The following is a 19,028-nucleotide window of genomic DNA, read 5'->3' on the forward strand; positions in this document are numbered from 1 at the left end:
CACAGAAAACTTGACCAAAGCCTTGATCATCTTTTCATTGGATTTATTTGACATGTAAGTTGTGATTTAGTGTTTTATTCACATACAGTATAAAACGAGTTGAGAGAGAGAGAGAGAGAGAGAGAGAGAGAGAGAGAGAGAGAGAACTCTAACTCTATAACTTACCCTAACCCTCTAAGGAGGTTATGTTTTCCTCTGTTTGTTTGTTGATTTGTTTACAAACAGAAGAAGTCCCTGAATCTGAGTGTGAATCCAAATCAGACCATTTTTAAATGTTTGTGTTAAACTCTCACTTCTCAGGTTGTTAACAAAGTAGAAGAGAAGTTTAAAATCTCTAAATAAAACGTGAAAAAGTTCAGATAAATAACAGCACGTGAGCGCCCCCTGTCTGTCAGATATATTAGTGAAGTCTCCTCACAGTTTGACCAATCAGACCATGTGACCTAATGTTTTATTGACCTGTGCTGCCCCCTGGTGTTCACACGTTTTCTGCAGCGACAACAACAGAGTTTAAAAATCAGAGTTAAAACTAATTCTTGTTTTTTTGTCTGTTTTATTGATTTTATTGATCTAGATGTTTTACATTTTTAGTTTCTAAATTATAACAACTAAACTTGTTCTATTTTAACTTTCTACCTCTTATCAAATGTCTTTTAAATAAATTGTTATTATAGTATATAGTAATATTTATTTTAATGCCATTTATAACATTTCTCAGGTTGAAAAGCACCAAACTGAATAAGATATTTAAATATCAGATATTGTAACTTTATATTTTCATGTGTTATATGTTTTTTTATCTATCTGAGAAATGACTGCACTTTGTTTTACAAAGATCATAAAGTTTATTACATTTCTTTAAATGCAGAATACGTCATGCTTTTATTTTGACACCAAAACAAACCGAAGAGTGACTTTACGAAAAACAATGGTCGTCACAGTCGTGATGTCATCGGTCGTGATGTCATCGGTCGTGATGTCATCGGTCGCATCACAGCACGCCACGAGTTCAGATGAGACAGGAAGTCTGTTCACCACGAGGGCGGCTGATATAAAAACATCTTGTAATAACAACGTTGTAATACCAAGAGAATAAAGAAGTCGGAAACTCAATCAAATTTAAGTCGTAATATCACAAGAATAAAGTCGTAGAGACACAGAAACAATTTCACAAGAATAAAGTCGTAATATCACAATGACGTTGGAATATCGTGAGGATAAATTCAGACTTTCTTCTCAATCACGACTTTAATCTAACAACATTACGACTTAAAAATGCAGCTGATGTTACGTCGTAGCTACGAACATGAGAACGACCGAAGAGATGAAGAGTGAAGAGCAGCTGTGGTAAAACAACAGAGTCAATAAAACCATCATGTTCAGGTTTCTCTACCAGTGGTGGAAAAAACTGATCCTTAACAAACATAAAAATACTTGTTTAAAACTTTCCTGAAGTGAAAGCAACATGAACATGAAGTAGAACAGAAAGTGCTCCTCCTCGGACACTGAGTGTTAGAAGAGAATCAGCCTTGGTGTGTGAGCTGTGTATTTTCACTCAGTCGATAAGTTCTGAGCTGTTCAATGTGAAAAAACCTGAATCTTGTAAAGTCTCGATTGTTTAACGTTGATCCTGAAAACAATTCTGTATTTTTTTAAGTGTAGTGAGAATATTATTATAATTTCAAATCAACTTCTTTAAAAGTATTTTTCTTTTACTTTTGAGAAAAACTTAAAGAAATCAAAGAAGGAAATGACGTCATGATTTAGAAGATTTTTCGTTTTCTAAAATAACATCTGCAAATAAAACAAACATCTGTTGAACAAAGTAAATGTAGTGGAGGAGGGTTGAAGAAGTTCAAATGAGGTGCAGCAGCGCCCCCTCCTGGAACAACCCAGTAACTGCAGTTCTAACATCACAGTGAGTTCAGTGTTTGTTTCCATATATTTTCATTGTGGTTTGATCTTCAGCAGATTTACAGATCAGCTGCTGAGTTGATGTGTGAGCGCGTGAGGATCGAGGAAGAAGACGTTCTGCAGCGGATCTGATGAACACACAGATTTCTCCAACGTGGCGGTTCACAGCGTTCAGGCCCAAAACTCAAACTTCTGGAGTGAAGACTCGGATTCTTCCTGTGAAGCCTCAAATATCAAAAATCAAGTTTTGAAAGTGTTTACTTGTTATCAATGAAATAATGAACAGACTAATTGATGGAACCATCTTCAGATTAATAAACCTGCCTTCTCCTTTCTACCTGCAGATGCTCAACCACACTGAGTTTATATTTTAGAACCAAACCTCCACGTGTTTTGAATATTTCTTCTGAACCTTCACACATTGAGCTGCTGGTGTTGAGTCCTGGACTCCTGGTGTCACTGAGCGTTTCCTGCTGCTGGAAACCAGCTTCAGGTTTAAAGAACCTCTCCACTACACACGTCCTCATTATCCTCTCACAACAAACCTGTTGTTCAGGTAAAAGAACTGCACAACATTTACGTTTCCAACATTTCACATCAACAACAATCGTCTCCATCTTTTATTTTTTAAATCTTTAGTGTCAAGTTTTTCATTCAATAACATCTTGGTGGAAAAACTCTGTTGAAACCAGTTGTATTTAAAAATAGTGTCTTGGTACTAAATGCTGATGTTAGAAAAATAAAGTGAACACAAGAGTTAGAATTAGTGTTAAAGACTTGAACTGTTCCAGAGGTGAATTCAACTCAATGACCACACGCATGTCGTTGGTATGTTTGTGTGAATTCATCTCCTCAAAGACACTTTGTGGTTTTATTCAAACTAAAAGCTCCTGAGGACGAGCTTTGCTTTAAGAGACGGAACTAAACGTGTGAAGCTGAGGCAGCAGATGAGAAGAAAAACAGAGAATGGCTCAAAAATGAGGAATCCATGTTTTAAAACTGAATAAAAGTCGAGCTACCATATAAAACCAGAGCCGGTGATGTCATCCCACCTCGTCCCAGTAGATCACAAACAGAGACATCCCACAGCAGATTGAAAAGGAAGCAGACATTTTAATATAAAACTTGTTCTTTTCTTTTCCTGCATGCAACACACACTCGCACTGTAGAAGTGGAATGGTTGAACTGATAAAAACACTGTGAAGAGTAAACAGTCCCAGGGACGGGTCAGGAAATGTTTGTGTGTCTCTACTGGAGCTTTGAACACACAATCAAAACACAACACCTGACGACAGCTGTAACCTGTGAGTTCACAGGACAATCACTTTGTAGAAAACCTCTTAGTCCCACGTGGGTCGGGTGTAAAGAAACAACCTGGTGGATTCAGCTCCATGATAAAACACACATAAAGTTAACAAGCATAAAACCGAGTGTCAGTGTTAGTGTGTGTGTGTGTGTGTGTGTGTGTGTGTGTGCGTCCCCCCGAGGGAGGAGACGTAAAGTGAAGAGATGTAGTGTCAGTCGCTGTGTTCAGTTCATAAGACACAGAATAAAAAAAGAAGATGCATCTTTTTAAAAACACGGAAGTCTGTGGTCGTCCGGCGAGAGAGTATGTGTGTGTGTGTGTGTGTGTGTGTACTGTGATGAATCAATTAGTGTCGGTGACAATCACAATCACCATGTGCTCCTCGTCCAGATGACCCACAGTCCTCTTGGCAGCCTGCAGGTACTGCTGAGAGAACTCCCCGGGGGGGAAGGCGTACAGCATGGCCCCGGGACCCCCCCCCTTCGCGGCCGGGAGGCTCACGACTCCGGCCGCCTCCTTGTTCCGCAGGTAGGTCACCAGGTGGCGCAGCAGGCGCACCTGCAGGCCCGGCTCAGGGGCCGGGGCCTGGCGGTCCACGGGGCCCTGGAGGGCCAGCAGGATGGCGAACCCGTCGGGACGTCCCAGCTTGATGCGGCGGGACACCTCGTCCAGCCGGGTCTGGTCCATGCGGAGCCGCTGGGCGATCTTCAGCTGGCTGGGCTGCTTGTGGCTCTGCTGCTTCAGGGTCTCCTTCATCACCGCGCTGAAGAACGCCGGCCCCCCCTCCAGCAGGTGCAGCTCCGTGGGGAAGCTGCTGTTCTTCAGGGCGAAGAAGCCGTGCCAGGTTTTGGAGAGCGAGGCGTGGGCGAACTCGGACAGCGTGCTGGGAGAGGAGGAGGTGTCCGTGGGGGGGGCGGGGGGGCTGGCAGCGATGACCTCGCTGGTTCGCTGGTGATGGTTGTTGAGCTGCACGCTGGACGACCTCTTGCCGTGGTGGCGAGCAGGCGCTGGCTCTTCTTCGTGCCCGGCGGCGTGGCGGCCCCCGGCCCCGCTGTCGGGGGAGTGGTCTCTGGGCTCGGTGGTGGAGTCGGGGGCTCGAACCCTCGCTCGGTCTGGACTCGCATCTGGAGAGACCACGCCTCCTGGACCTCGGACCCTCGATCGTCCCCTCTCCTTCTCCTTCTCCTTCTCCCCCGCCTGCCGATCAGTGGACAGGCTCCTGCTCCTCCTCCGGCTCCTCCTCTCCTCCCTCTCCTTCAGCCATCGCTCCCTGCTCCTGCTGCGGCTCCTCCCTCCTCTCCTCCCGAATGCTTCCACGCCTCCCGCCCTGCGCTCCAGGCTGCGGGTGGGGCTGGTGGGGTGGTCTCTCTCCAGCACCGGCCTGTCTCTGTCCCTCTGGGACAGGGCGCTGTGGGGGGGCGGGGACGGGCGGTCCCTGGCCCCCCTCAGCTCCCGCTCCAGGCTGCGGTGGCGGCTGAAGGCCTCCCCCAGGAGGTCGTAGCTGGAGGGCAGCGCCACAGGGGGCTGATACCCGGGGGGAAACACCCGGGAGGGGCTTTCCTCAACTTTAGCAAAGTCCACCCTGAGACGCCGCTCGGGCCCCCCCAGAGGGAAGCCCCTCATCTGGGAGCAGGCGGCCTGGGCGGCGTCCAGACTCTCATACTGGATGTAAGCGAAGCTGTCCCCTTTGACATAGTCGATATTCCTGATGCTTCCAAACCGATCGAACTCCCGAACCAGAGCCGCGAGGGAGTTCCCCGGCCCGATGCCGCCCACCCACAGGCGCGTGGTGGGGTTCGCTTTGCCATAACCGATCTTAATGGGGTTCCCACCGATCAGCCGGGCCTGCATGGCCACCTTGGCTCGATGGGCCATGTCCAGGTTCTGGAACTTGACGAACGCATAGGCTCCGCCCTGTCCGCGAGCCGGACGTTTGATCACCACGTCCTCGATGACGCCATACTTCTCGAAGCCCCGCCTCAGCTCCGCCTCGGTGACGTTCCCGTCCAGGTTCCCGATGAACAGGTTGCTGGTCGCCCTCTGGTCGTCCTCGGGCTTCAGGTCCTCCACCACGGGCATGGGCAGGCCGTAGGGTCGCCCCCTCTCGTCCAACATACCGTAGTAGTCCAGCAGCCGGTCCCGGTCCCGGCCCAGCCCCAGGGTCTCCAGGGCGTAGTGTCGGGCTCTCAGGTCCCTGATGCTGCTGACCGCGGGGCCCGGCGGGGACAGGGACCTCGGTCTGTAGGGGGGGTGCAGCGGTAAATACCCGACGTCCGGCGGCGTCACACTCCGCCTCCGGACGTACATGGGCTCGATCTTCAGCGGCCGGTCCCCCAGCACCAGCCTGGAGGACTTGGCGTGCCGGGCCTCCTTGGCGTCCTCCGGCTGCCGGAAATTGACGTACGCGATCCGGCCCAGCTCCGGCGTGTGCGACAGCTTCACGCTGACGTCCCCGAACTTTTTGAACTCGTGGAACAGCGCGTCCTCCACGTCCTCGTCCGGCACCTGCGAGCCCAGGTTGCTGATGAGCAGCGTCTTGTACTCCAGGGTCCCGGGCCTGGCGGCGGGCAGCTCGGCCGCCGCGGTGCGGAGCGGCGGGCGGCCGAGGAGGCTGAGCTCGTGTCGGTGGTGGAGCTCCAGAGCGGCCGCCCGCTCCTCCCGGAGCCGCGGCTTCTCTCGCTCCCTGCTGCGGCTGCGGCGGTGGTAGCCCCGGCTCTCCGCCAGCAGCAGAGCCAGCGGCGGCGGCGGCGGCGGCAGCTCCTCTCTGCGGCCGCTCTCTCGCTCCCTCTCCCGGGTCCGTTTAGCTGCGGCCCTGGACGGACTCACCTCCCTCCCGGCCTGCCGCTTCATTTTCACTGGGGGATGGAGCTCCAACTTTCCGGCGGCTGCAGCGGGGACCGGCCCGGGCAGCGGGCTTCAGGGCTGGGGGGCGATAGGGCGGCGGACACCGGCTCCGGTAGCGACTCGCTCCGGCTGCAGACTCCGAGGATCAGCGTGCGTGGGAATAGAAACGGGACAAACTGGTTTAAAGACATGTCGCCTCACGGACCCGCGCCGCCGCCGCCATCTTGGACAATAGGAATGTGCGCTCTTCTCCTGGAGGGCGGGGCCACTGGGCGCGTCACTACTGACGGCCTTGTGACGTGTCACGCTTTGTTTCAATTTAATTTATTTGTTTTTTTAAATGTTTAAATGAATCTCATCAAATTATATCAAAACTATATTTAGTGTAATTTATTTATTTAAAACTTTACTTATTTAAAATGTTTTCTATTCATAGACATGATGTGAACCACTGACCTGCTGCATTGAGATCTACCTGAAGGAGCAAAACCTCTTTTTAAAAACACTACGAGTAAAACCCCAAACTTAAAATGTATTAAAAGGTAGTGATATTGGATAAGTGTTTCTCCTGCACTAAGCAACTTCTGAATTTAGCATCCGTCTGAGATGGAGCGAATTCTAACTGGATGATTCTTGTTGTTCTGGGTTTGTTCCCTCATGGTTGATGCACTTATTTCAAGTCGCTTTGGATAAAACGTCAGCTAAAAGAAATGTTATGTAATGTTATGCTGATAGTTTTAATGTAGTGTAGTAATTTTATAATAATTTACTCTGAAATGTTGTGTAGAAGACGTACAAGTAGAATCAAATAAATTTGAAATGTGTAATGGGGTCAAATGATGAGATGGAGGTCAAAGTTTAACTTCACTGTTTTTGTTACTCTCATAATTATGTCATACTCTGCATTGTTTGTAAATCTTTGGCCCAGTTAATTCTTAAAAAATTGAGCTAATAGCAATAATCATGTCATATAACCTATGTTTTTATTCTTATATCTGAGTGTACATAATGTATTTTGTATATAAATATATTTATTCTCTTATACCAATGATTTCACTATTCAAATAATTTTCTTTCAGATGCAAGTTAAACTATTTCCACAATAGTGAAACTCAATATATATCGCATTTAATTTTAAATCAACTCTTATGAACGACTGACGTGTTGAAGGAAATAAAACCATCTTGAGGTTTTTCATATTTTAATGAAAAAGTAGAATAGTACAGTTGTAACAAAGGACTGCACCTTTGTTTGAAAGGTCACAGTGAAACAACAGCATATTTTAAGTTTTCATTTCCCATAACAAGTTTTTTTTTAAAGAGTACACGTTAACATCACACAATAAAAAGACTGATCCCTCCTGACACCCAGCAGGCCGGAGCTGAGGGAGACCGTAAAGTTCCACCTGACAGAAACACGTGATTGTTTTTAACTTGTTCAGAAACATGAGTATTTTAACTGAGCTGAACTTGAGATAAACAACAGGTGATGGTGAGTGACAGCAAATATTCACCCAAGGATAAATTTTCACGTATTTATTTAGAATTTCAACGTTCCCATGATCCAATGCCTGACTGGACTGAAGCTGAGAAGCTCAGCATGTCATCAGTTTCAATGTTCACGACATTTAAACTGCTGCAGTACAGAAACGGAGCAAAATAGAAAAAACAATCCCCCAAAACGAAGCAGAAAAACAATCACAGATCAAAAATGAAAGATTCTTAAAAAAGACCCAAATAAATATCTTTCCTAAATATTTTTACTGACAGAGGAAGGACGGCTGAACCTTCCTGAGTCAGAGATTAAGTAGATGTTCCTCAACAGAAGTCAACGATGATCCATATCATCACTGAGGTCAGATTCAGACGTCCAGGGGTTTTCCTGTCAAACTCCAGATAATGTCCAGATGAACCACAGCTTCCCGTAGTGATCGAGTCTGACCCGGACACATTCCTGCTGCTGCTTCACATGAGAAACACAAACTACACAAAATGTCCAGATCACATTGTCAGGACATTTCCCAGAGTTCATATCTGAAAACATCTTTATCGTAATGAATTTAGATTTTAAATTGACCTGTTCTAATAATTGCACGATTGTTTGAGTTGACTCTGCATTGGATTACGGCTGACTCTGTTGACAGAGAACCAAAACTGAAAGACGTGATAGATGCTAAAGTCTTGACTCGTCAGTGGTCAAGAGCCTTTAAAACAGTGTGTAGGATTTAGTGGCACCGTGTGGTGAAAAGGCATATTACACTTTCTTTCCGGGCATGTGGGAAAGTGTGCGGGCGGATGAGAGGCATGGTTTGTCCATTGTGGGCTTCTGTAGAAACATGAGCTCATTGTGAGGTAACAGCTTCTTAGTTAAAGGTCATTATAAACTCAACAACATGAAGATTTAATCTCTTCCAGTAGATCCGTCTAAATCCTACACACGTAAAGCAAACCTTTGACACTGTGGGAAGTGGCCTTCCCTCGTTTTCACACTATGTTTGTACAGGTTCAATAAACGTGGTATAAACTGGCAGTTAGAGAGATTTACAGGTGGATTCTGTTGCCTGTAGGCAGATCTCAGCAAATATTTCCCCAAAATGTCAAACTACTTCTGAGAGTGTCCGATCTCCTGGATGAGATCATCGTGGAAATTAAAGTTTAGTTGAGCCGATAAACAGGAAACCTGACGACCCTCCAGAAGCATGTGTCCGGGGAGGTTTGGCCGTGGCAGCAGACGAGGGGTTTGTCAGTGAGCGAGCTGTAGATTTACAGACCTGGAGTGTGAAGTCCTGGGCAACGGCTGAGCTCAGCTGTGGAGCATTTCCCCCCCGACTTGATGATTCTGACACTGATGGAGATTAAAACCGAACGACCCTCATGTCTCCACTTCCTGTGAAAAGCTTTAAATACGTCACAACACCCGAGCCTCTACATTCCCCTTTAAATTGACTTCCTCAACCATGTAAATCTCGACCCTCACACTGATTTAAAAGTACACTGCAGTGTAGTATACAGTGTGTGTTTGTGTGTGTGTGTACACTACCATCTACACTTCTGAATCTGTGTACAATGACCAGGTGAGTGAATCCCTGTGAATAAAAAAGAAAAAAAGAAGACAGAGACAGAGCTGTCTGCTCCCGGTCCTCAGCAGTCTGGTCCAAATCAAGTCCAAAGTTGTGTGTTTGTTTGTGTTTGGTTTTTATTGCGTTACAGTTCTGTCCGTGCCTTGGCGGCTGCTGGGGCGTACTTGGGCATGAGCTCTGTGATCTTGCGGATGAAGTCGGACTTTTCAGCGCATCCTTTACAGGACTCGTCCCACTCCTCCAGAATCTTCTTCAGATCCTTCACTTTGAGCTTCTTCAGGTCCACTGTGGTGAGGTCCAGCTGTTTGTCTGCAAGAAAAGACACAACATCATCACATGGACACTGTTGAGAAGATTCCTGAATTATCTCTATAGTTGGAATGTTGGACTCGATCTTTTACTAAATTAAAACACAAACTCTGCAGCCAAGCATCCAGGTTTTACCCGGAGATCTTGTCTGAGAACGGCTTTACTGTCGGTAACAGTTCCACCTCCCGGTCCCTGCTCCTACTTTTCACCTTCACAGCCTCTCAATAAAAAGGACACTTTTTCCTTCTTACCATATTTCAGTTCACAGATCTGGCTGTCCTTCTTCTGGAGCTTCTCACAGATCTTCTCCACGGGGGCATGGTAGCTGAGCGGTTTGGAAACTTCGTTGATAATCTTGGTGGCTGCGTCAGCTGTTGCACCGATGTAGTAACACTACACATGAAGAAGACAAATATATTTTACAGGGTTCTAGATTTTGGGTTTCCTGCTGTTAAGATGCATTGAATGAATCTGTGGGAGACGAAGGTGTCGTTCACACCCAAGTGTATTTGGTTCGGTTTAAACAGACTCCAGAGCCTTTTCATATTCAGTTCAGTTGATTAGAATAAAAATATATAACTTGTTTATGAGATGTGACTCCGCCTCCACAGTCTGATCTGTATTTTACTCACGAAGCGGTTTTCTTTCCCCTTCACATCTCTGCAGGTCTTGACGAGCGCCTTCTCGATGTCCGCGCTGTTGAACTTCACATCGTTGTCCTGGAGCGACTTGTAGAACTTCCCGAGGAAGCCGAGGCACACTGGAACAAAGAGGAAAATACACATTAACATATTGAAATCAGAGGTTTGTCCTAATGTTTTCTAAGATCATCTGAGAGCCTAGTCAAACGTTATCTCCTCACAGCAACTTCCTTCTTTGTCCCTAAACCAGGAAACGTTTGGACGACTTGTGGCGGTTCAGAACTCGGCTGTCTGACTTCTCACCCTGATTATTTTAGGGCTGCTTTTAAGATCTTGTTGAGGTGACAGCCCATCTGGTCCTGACTCCTGATTGTATCTTAGATCTGTAAATCCTGTGTGAAGCTTTGTGTAGTGTGAGATCCTCAGAGGGAGAGAGGTCGTCTCACTGCTCCAGAGAGAAGGTTGAGAACTGCAGGGGACAGAGGCTTTGTGTTCGGAGAACGAGGCTGAGGACGACCGGCCCGAGGACAGGAAGCTGAGGACGACCGGCCCGAGGACAGGAAGCCGAGGACGACCGGCCCGAGGACACAAGGTCGAGGACGACCGGCCGGAGGACACGAGGCTGAGGACGACCGGCCCGAGGACACAAGGTCGAGGACGACCGGCCCGAGGACACGAGGCTGAGGACGACCGGCCGGAGGACACGAGGCTGAGGACGACCGGCCCGAGGACAGGAAGCTGAGGACGACCGGCCCGAGGACACGAGGCCGAGGACGACCGGCCGGAGGACACGAGGCTGAGGACGACCGGCCCGAGGACAGGAAGCTGAGGACGACCGGCCCGAGGACACGAGGCTGAGGACGACCGGCCCGAGGACACGAGGCTGAGGACGACTGGCCCGAGGACACGAGGCTGAGGACGACCGGCCCGAGGACACAAGGTCGAGGACGACCGGCCCGAGGACACGAGGCTGAGTCGTCTCTTACGTCCCTAAAACAGAAGCCTCTCCTGATTTCATCTGAGCTATTGATGGCAACTATTCGTGTTGTTATTCGTGACGCTCTTTGTGAAGTGGCATTTAAATAAAATATTCTATAATTTGAGCCTGACCAATTTATTGAGTGACTGATAACATTCATAATAAATAATGCAGACGTGTATTTATGTTGATATTTTATGTGAAAATTATTATTTTCCTAATTCAAGTTTGACATATTTGGTTGTTTTTGTGTTTTCTTTATAGTTATTTATAATAACGTGTTTGGTCAAACTGTAAAAAATATGAAACCTCAAATGTATTTGTCATAAAGGTCTAAAAACATCTTAAGAAACAATGACAATATTTAATGAGTTGATATGTTAGTAATACAAATTATTTTTAATTGCCAGTATCAGCCCCCAGAAATCCATATTGACCAGGCTCAAATTATTATTCAAATCATCAATATTAATATTCCCACAGCCTAATACAATGTCAATGAAACCACTGTAGTCTGTGTGTTCCACAGATTCATAAATTAAACAGAATCTGATTGGTCACAACTATCAATTATAACAATACACACCATTACATAAGCCCAATATATATATCTCATTGTGCTGAGGCTCCTCTTCCACGTATTGGGTCTATATAATCCGGTTTATCAGACTCCTGAACTTCTCCTCACATCTGGATGTGTCGACATCTTCCTCCCACAGCGGAACATGATGTGAAAGCAGATGTTTGAACGCGTGCAGGTTGAAGCTGGTCAGAGAAGCAGATGTGTGAGTCTCTGGTGACTCGTGAGGGAGACACAGTGGATCCAGGAGGAAGATGGAAGAAGATGGAGGAGGTCCAGGTGGGACTGAGATCTCTGTCCACGCTAAGGTCAGGAGATGTTGGACGACGGGTTGGAGTCTGGCTGTGGAAGCTGCTCCACACGGAGAGAGCCGCTGAGCTGTGGCCGCAGGCAGCCATTCATCCGGGGCTAACAGATGCTAACAGATGCTAACACCTACCTTCACACTCTCCTTCCTTCAGAGCGTCGCCGGGAGCCGGAAGCAGCGCGAGGGCGAGAGCCAGCGACAGCCCGCTGAGAGCCAACATGTCCGCACCTGGAGGACGCGTGTTTCTACCGGCCGCTGAGCAGAGGACAGTCCGCTCCCTGAGTCTCTGGAGCCGCCACAGATTCACTACGGACGCCGGTAAAGTGCGATGGTTCCAGACTGGCTTCCTGGTCCACGTCACACTACTCCTGCACTCCATTGGTTCAAAGGCGCGATCACTTCCGTAGTCTCCACGAACTCTGCTCTGATTGGACAGAGATAGAACATTCCGGGAACAACGTCCAGTTGGCGCCCGCTGATTGGTCCACAGCAGCTACACGCTCTCATCGTATGCAAAGAGGAGGAAAGTAGGAAATAAAATAAAAAATAAAAGTTTAGACATGTTTGAGCCTAATTATCGTTTGAAAAAAACAACTGATGGGTCCAGATTCAATCAATCCCATGTTATAGGTCTGATATTCACAGTTTGTCTCATAGATTCTTGTTTTTTACTCAACAAGAGTCAAACTCCAGAGAAACTTAGTGACCAGTGAGTAAAGCTCAGTCCCATGTGAGGATCCTCTCCCAGGACACACACAGATCCTGATGGAACTGAACACATCAACACAACAGGATTCACTACATGAGAAGAACCAGTTTGTAACTTCATGTTTAAGGGTTTCTACATAACGTCTGATGGAGATAAAGGAGCAGATGAACTGAGGAGGTCCTGATGGTAGAAGATGTGAGGAGACATGTTGCATAGAGCGGACATGTCCTGTGTCAGTTTATGATCAAGCCGTCAAAATTTGATTAATTTATAATCACACACAAATCAATAGGGCCTTTGACGCTGCTTGGGCCCTAAATACAAAATTACAAACGAAGCAACAGCGCCACCAAGTGATGAAGCAGAAACACACACGATTCAAAACGAGGAAGAATCAATAGATAAAACATTATTATGATGGTGAACGGATAATCTTTCGTTCTTTCATTATTAGAAAGTAAAATACTCGAGCACTGCATCCCATTTCATCACAACTGTGATATTCATCAAGTTGGACCAGTAGGTAATTATTTGATGTAACGTTATTTTGAGTTTCCCCTCATGTTCCCCATCTTTGTATCTAATTCATACACTTCTTTCTTTTCTCTTTTGATTTGTTTTATCTATCTTATTTACCGATCTTCACGAAATTCGGTTCACACGTGTAGCATGACCAGAAAGGAAAGACACATTTTATTTCACTTAACGAAATAGGAAGTCGTTGTGTGTTTTAACTCCTTGTAGAGCTTTCATCAGATCAACTTAAAAATCTGTGATTGTCATCTCAACAACATGGAGATTAAAACTACCTCGATTTTTGAGTTTTTCTGTGTGTTTCTGTTTTTGGAACATGTTCTCATATGGATTTAATTTATTTACTGTCTGAGTTTTATATAACTGACACAGGCGCACACACACACACACACGCACACACACACACACACACACATATATCCAGGGTGTATACACACACACATCCAGGGGATACACACTTCCACATTCACTTCCACTTCGAAGAAGTATATTTTCAGCAATCAGTGACGTCACGCGTGTGTTTCAGGCTGGTGACGTCAGCAGCGCTGTTGCAGAGTCACTGTTGTAAACAAGAGGCCGCGAGCACTGCGCGTCCCCGTGGACGTTGACGGCTCATATCAGTCTTAATAAATCTGCGACACGGGTCCTGACGGTCACGCGCACTGTTTTCCTCAGAACACGGTTTGCCTTGTGGTTGTTTTTTTAACAGACGTTGTGACTTGTTAGCATCTGCAGCTAGCATCTCGCTCCCGTTAGCATTAGCCTTTAGCCTCCCTGGCTACCAGACCTCCGCGGGCCTGCAGCGGGGGACACGCTCTTTATGCCCAGAGGACATCTTTCTCTCCAGCGACCAGGAGACCGTGAACCGTGAGTATCTGCTCCCGGAGCCTGGAGGTTTACCGACGGCTTCATTCACCACGTCCTGCCGAGAGCTAGCCTGCTAGCTTAGCTCAGCGGCCATACTAGCCTGCTAGCATTAGCATGGAGGAGGGAGTTGTGAAATCTGCTGTTTACAAGCAGAGGTATTGTTGTGGGATTAATAAATTAAACAGTTTCTGTCGTCGACCAACACTAATGATTATCTTCATCACCGAGCAGAGCTCCGATTGTCTTATCGATTAATCGACAGGTTTGTAAAATGACAGTAAATAGACTCGTTTAAATAAGAGCTTAACCCACAGATACAAGTATCACGAATAGATCCACGACGTCCTCACAATGAGAAGCTGGAAGCAGTAAATCATATTCACTCAGTTATCAGAAGAGCTCCATGATCAATTCTCTGTTTAACTGGTTATTGTGTTTAATTCAGTTTCACAGCCAAACAGAATCTAGAGCAGTGACATCAGCAGATATCAGAATGTGTGTTTATAATGTATAGATATTTACACTTACATAATTACATGATAATAAGTGAATACGTGAATAAAACATTTAGACTATTGATATTGGAAACGGACACATATCAAAGGATCAATGACGAACAGATTTTTTATACTAAATAATGATCATGAGTCACAGACAGTCCAGAACAATCAGAACAGCTGATAGAGACGTGTTGGATATGATCAGTTAATGAGCTGTGGTGAATCTGTAGGAAATAGAGTCGGCCTCTCGGATGTGAATCTAGTTTCAGTTTCAACTATGATGGTGCCCTGAAGATCTTTAGTTTTCTCATTATTGATCAAACATTGAATATTTCATCTTGGAAACTTTGACTCAAAACAACAGATCAATGGATGAAGAAAAACAATCACTAGTCGCTGTCCTGAATAATTCTAACATGTTAAACATACATCATTATCAATAAATCCTCATCAGTACAGTTCATGGGCAAAATAAGACATTAGAAAAACGGATGAACATCTAACGGCTTTTAAACCAAATTGATAAACACTTCATCAGCTCGCTAGTTGTTCTTCTTGTGCCTGTTTGAATGAACTTGTTAAGTTTTCTCCTCAGGGTTGTCATGTGTGTACCTGCTGTCTAGGTTCTGTGCCCGTGGAACCTGAGGTCACTGCACATCGACCTGTGTCATGTAAGAGCTGTGGTCTTGTTTCAGCTGGGTGGCTGGTCAGAGCAGCCTCCTCCCACCATGGAGGCAGGAGGGACGGACCGTGAGGAGGAAACTCTGCAGACAGCGTTCAAGAAGCTCCGGGTCGATGCTGAGAGGTAAACCACATCCACAGCTTCACCATGGTCTTCTGCTGCCGTGGTAGTTGTGATGTATCAGATTGTTGGTATTGCACACTGTACACACTGGTTAGTGGCTTCATCAGAGTGTTAAAGGTCATGAAGACCTGGTCAAGTCCAGGAATTTGACATTTGGTATTTCCAGGCCTGTGAAAGTTTTGGAAAATGATTTAATCACATGATGTTTAAGCAGAGGAATTATCATTTAGATATAATGACAGTTAAACGTGTTAGTTCCTGGTGTGATGTCTGAGTTTCAGGCTCCACAGGCACAAGAGAGATGGCTCCTCTCTCATCTGGGACATAAACTGAAACCTTTTAGATTTGAATAGTCGGTCAAACTCAACCACAGCTGTTTGCATTGTTTGTCATTGTGCTTGTGTTAATATTCAAGTTTCAGACTCGGGTTTCCATCCTTCTCTCTTCCTTTCAGCATGCCCGGGGCTGTGAGTGTTTCCGAGGCGCTGGTTCCCAGAGCGGCACCGCGACCGTGTCTCGACACCAGCGGAGCAAAGCCCAAGCTCAGCTGCCCCAAGGACAACTGGCACGGGTGGGTGGAGCAGACGCTCCGTCATGTTAACACACATCGCATTTTCAGTCTATGAAGAAAAATAAACGTTTAAAAGCCACTGATGTTAATGTTGAATGAAGACACTTCCATCCGAAGTAACAGGTTTAACATCCAGATGCTGGCTGTGATGCAGTCTTTGTTGTTTTTGCTCCTCATCATCTTCTCTCGCTCCTCCCTCAGCTGTATGAGGAAAACTTCCAGAGGAGCATCCAGAACCCAGCGGCGCCGGAGGTCCAAGTCCCCCATCCTCCACCCCCCGAAGTTCAGCTACTGCAGCACGGCCACGGCCTCTGCACTGTCGCCCTCTAGTGGCTGCCTGAAGCACCAGCGCCTGGCTGTGCCAGAGCCGGTGGAGCTTCGTCCTGCGGTCGACGGCAGATCCGCCTCCTCCGCAGCTCCCCCCCCCCAGAAAGAGCTCAGGTCTCCAGGCTCACCCGGCCACATCTCTGCCCTGGTTTTTGGATCGTGCGCCGGTTACGAGTCACGTGTTGGAGCCGTGGTTTCCTCGCCATCTTCACAAGAGATCCCCAGCCTCATCAATCCAGTTGTAGAGCAGGAGGGGGCAAACTGCGGAGACGTCCAGTCGAGCGAGGAGGAGAAAAGTGCCTGTGACGGAGCGGCGTCTGGAGCAGGAGCCTCTCTGAGATCCGGACCCGCTGAGGCCGCGGACTTCCGAGCCTTATCGGAGCTCCACTGCTCTCCAGGCGGCGCCCCCCCGCCCTGCTCCTGCGCCCAGAAGAAAAGCTCAGATTCACCAGAGCAGAGCCAGGGCGCTGCCAGCCAGTGCCGATGCCAGTCGCATCCTCAGGGCCTGCAGGGCGTGGAGGTGTATTCCTTCACCGGGCTCCGCAATGTCATCTCGGAGTGTGAGCGGAGCCTGCCGGGCCACGGCGACGCCCCCAGAACTGTCAGCACCAACAGTAACGCAGCGTCGTCGTCAGGCTCCTCCCCCCGCTCATGTTCGGAGCAGGCGCGCGGTTACGTCGATGACATCACAATAGATGATCTTTCTGGCTACATGGAGTATTATCTTTACATCCCCAAGAAGATGTCCCACATGGCGGAGATGATGTACACTTAGAGGAGTCACTAAAGATTATTATTATATCAAAAGAGTTAAGAGGATTTTTCTCTGTCAGAGGAATGTCGCTGCAGGAGAAAGTTTCACTCGTTGTTTTATTTCTGTTTCTCTGTTGTGCTACATCGATAATTACTTTCTGTTCTTTTTTTAATTTAATTCTTAATTAACATATGAAGTTGCCAAAGCTCTTGGTCGTGCTGAAGGAGAGAGCGGTAGAAGATTACCAACGTGTGACGACGAGTGTGATGATGTTTGTGGTGTTGTGACCTCAGGAGTCACGTGTCTGGATTTCATTTCCTTCAATAAAGACACAAAATGTTTTTGTTGGAAAAACCTGTGGTCGTCTCTTCAGTCGAGTGAAGCTGTGACTGTTTCCTGTTTACACAGGAGACGATGCAGGAAGTGACAAACTTAAGAACAAATGAAAAAGAGCAGATATTATCCCAACTGGTGGGAACTCCCAAACCAGTGAATTCAGCTGAAATCCAGAAACATCAAGGTGTTCATCATCATTTTGTTCTTTCAGGGACTTTTCTCTGTTTCTGAGGAAACTTGAACACGTTGACGTAGAAACACAATCATCCGACTTCCTTTGATGTTCGCAGACAGCAGCCACATCAAAGTGCAGCGTGAGCAGAGTCAGGTTGACAAAGAACAAAATGTCACCAGCAGCTGTTCTTCTGTTCACGTCCGAGCATCAGCATCAGAATCTACTCTCATATTAAAATACATTTGATAAAAAACTTTATTCTGAAGGGCTGGAGCTCAGTGAGAAACAAGACTCATTCATCAGGTGACTGACAGGTGATTGATCACATGACTGCTCAGGGAAGGAGCAGCCAATCAGAGACCCTCGTTCTGCCTCAGTAAACACAAAGATTCAAGATGATGTCACAGGTAAAAACACGTAGAAACGTTTCCTGGGAAAGTAAGTTAATTACATAAAATATGTTGTTATAGAATAAAATCTGAATTTACTAAATTAAATATACTAAATAAACTAAGACAAAGACATGAGAAGAAATAAATGATATATTAAAATGGACATTATTTTGAAAGTTCATCCCATTTGAAATCTTCAGGGCTGGAACAAACATCTAATATAGTTAGAATATAGATATACATAAATAAATATATATATATATATAAAGACAAAATGTCTGAAGTTAATTAATTTTTTGGGGATTTAATTCATCTTTTCAGTTCATAGTAATTTGATTGGCGGTTGTCTGCAGCTCTTTGCAGTGCAACAGTTCCACCTGCAGGGGGCGCCATGTCCTGATCGTCTCTCTACTGTGGCTGACCCACAGTGACTCATGAGGGTGTGACTCTGTTTCCTCAGCAGCTCGGGATGAGAAGCGTCCACCACCAAACTGCCCAGAGCCAATGAGGCTGCACCAGGGAACCAGAGGAGGAGCCACACAGAGGTTCTCACCACATGTGGGATTCCTCCATGTTCTCAGTTCACACTTTGTGTTGCTCACTCGTCTTATTCTGTCTTTATCTTCCTGCCTCAGATTGATCTCTGCAAGAGAAGAAGTAAAGGGTTTAAATGATGTTTGAATTTGTGTGTAAAAAAAAAAACCGTGCTGGTGAGCGACATGACTTCACAACACAAGGTTCACCTTTAAATGTGTGAGGCCTAAAGTCAGATACAGGTCAATATAAATATACATTAGATAATTTAAACTGTATATCACACTTCAATGTCACTTTCTTCTGGAAATGAAGTATCACAGCTCCTCATTTCTAAATCTACAGGGCGTGATTCACACTGGGTCACGAGTCTGGATCAACATCGTGAAGCCTCCAGAGATAAATCCTCGTTTACACCATGTTTCAAGAATGTTGAAGGTTCCTGCCTTTAGCAAAGTCTTCAACCTTCATCATAACTCATCATCAACTTCATCATTGGATTATTCAGGAGCTAAAGAGCCTGATGTTTCCCACTGGAGCTGGAGGAGACCAAACCCTGAGCTAA

The 19,028-nt window shown here is 46.3% G+C and overlaps 3 protein-coding genes across 4 annotated transcripts; 1 reads left to right on the forward strand and 2 right to left on the reverse strand.

The window, feature by feature from the left end:
* Window positions 1-3,007: 3,007 nt before the first annotated feature.
* LOC128450490 (putative RNA-binding protein 15B) lies at window positions 3,008-6,070 on the reverse strand. The gene has a single exon (XM_053433981.1). The coding sequence runs from the start codon at window positions 6,068-6,070 to the stop codon at window positions 3,563-3,565; it is 2,508 nt and encodes an 835-aa protein (XP_053289956.1). The 3' UTR covers window positions 3,008-3,562.
* A 1,514-nt stretch (window positions 6,071-7,584) lies between these two features.
* On the reverse strand, window positions 7,585-12,353 carry manf (mesencephalic astrocyte-derived neurotrophic factor). The gene is made up of 4 exons (XM_053434720.1): window positions 12,092-12,353; window positions 10,085-10,212; window positions 9,704-9,845; window positions 7,585-9,452 (listed from the first exon to the last, which is right to left on the reverse strand). Exons 1-4 carry the CDS (start codon window positions 12,336-12,338, stop codon window positions 9,268-9,270), a joined length of 702 nt encoding a protein of 233 aa, XP_053290695.1. The 5' UTR covers window positions 12,339-12,353; the 3' UTR covers window positions 7,585-9,267.
* Window positions 12,354-13,699: 1,346 nt separating this feature from the next.
* On the forward strand, window positions 13,700-17,380 carry oser1 (oxidative stress responsive serine-rich 1). Of its 2 annotated transcripts, none has more exons than XM_053445224.1 (4): window positions 13,700-14,069; window positions 15,265-15,374; window positions 15,829-15,945; window positions 16,147-17,380. In XM_053445224.1, exons 2-4 carry the CDS (start codon window positions 15,298-15,300, stop codon window positions 17,045-17,047), a joined length of 1,095 nt encoding a protein of 364 aa, XP_053301199.1. In that variant the 5' UTR covers window positions 13,700-14,069; window positions 15,265-15,297; the 3' UTR covers window positions 17,048-17,380. The 2 variants fall into 2 exon arrangements, with proteins under 2 accessions (XP_053301199.1, XP_053301192.1); XM_053445217.1 differs by having other exon boundaries at window positions 13,701-14,069; window positions 15,193-15,374.
* Window positions 17,381-19,028: the final 1,648 nt, after the last annotated feature.

Source organism: Pleuronectes platessa, chromosome 2, assembly GCF_947347685.1.
Source record: "Pleuronectes platessa chromosome 2, fPlePla1.1, whole genome shotgun sequence".
NCBI classification, from domain to species: domain Eukaryota; kingdom Metazoa; phylum Chordata; class Actinopteri; order Pleuronectiformes; family Pleuronectidae; genus Pleuronectes; species Pleuronectes platessa.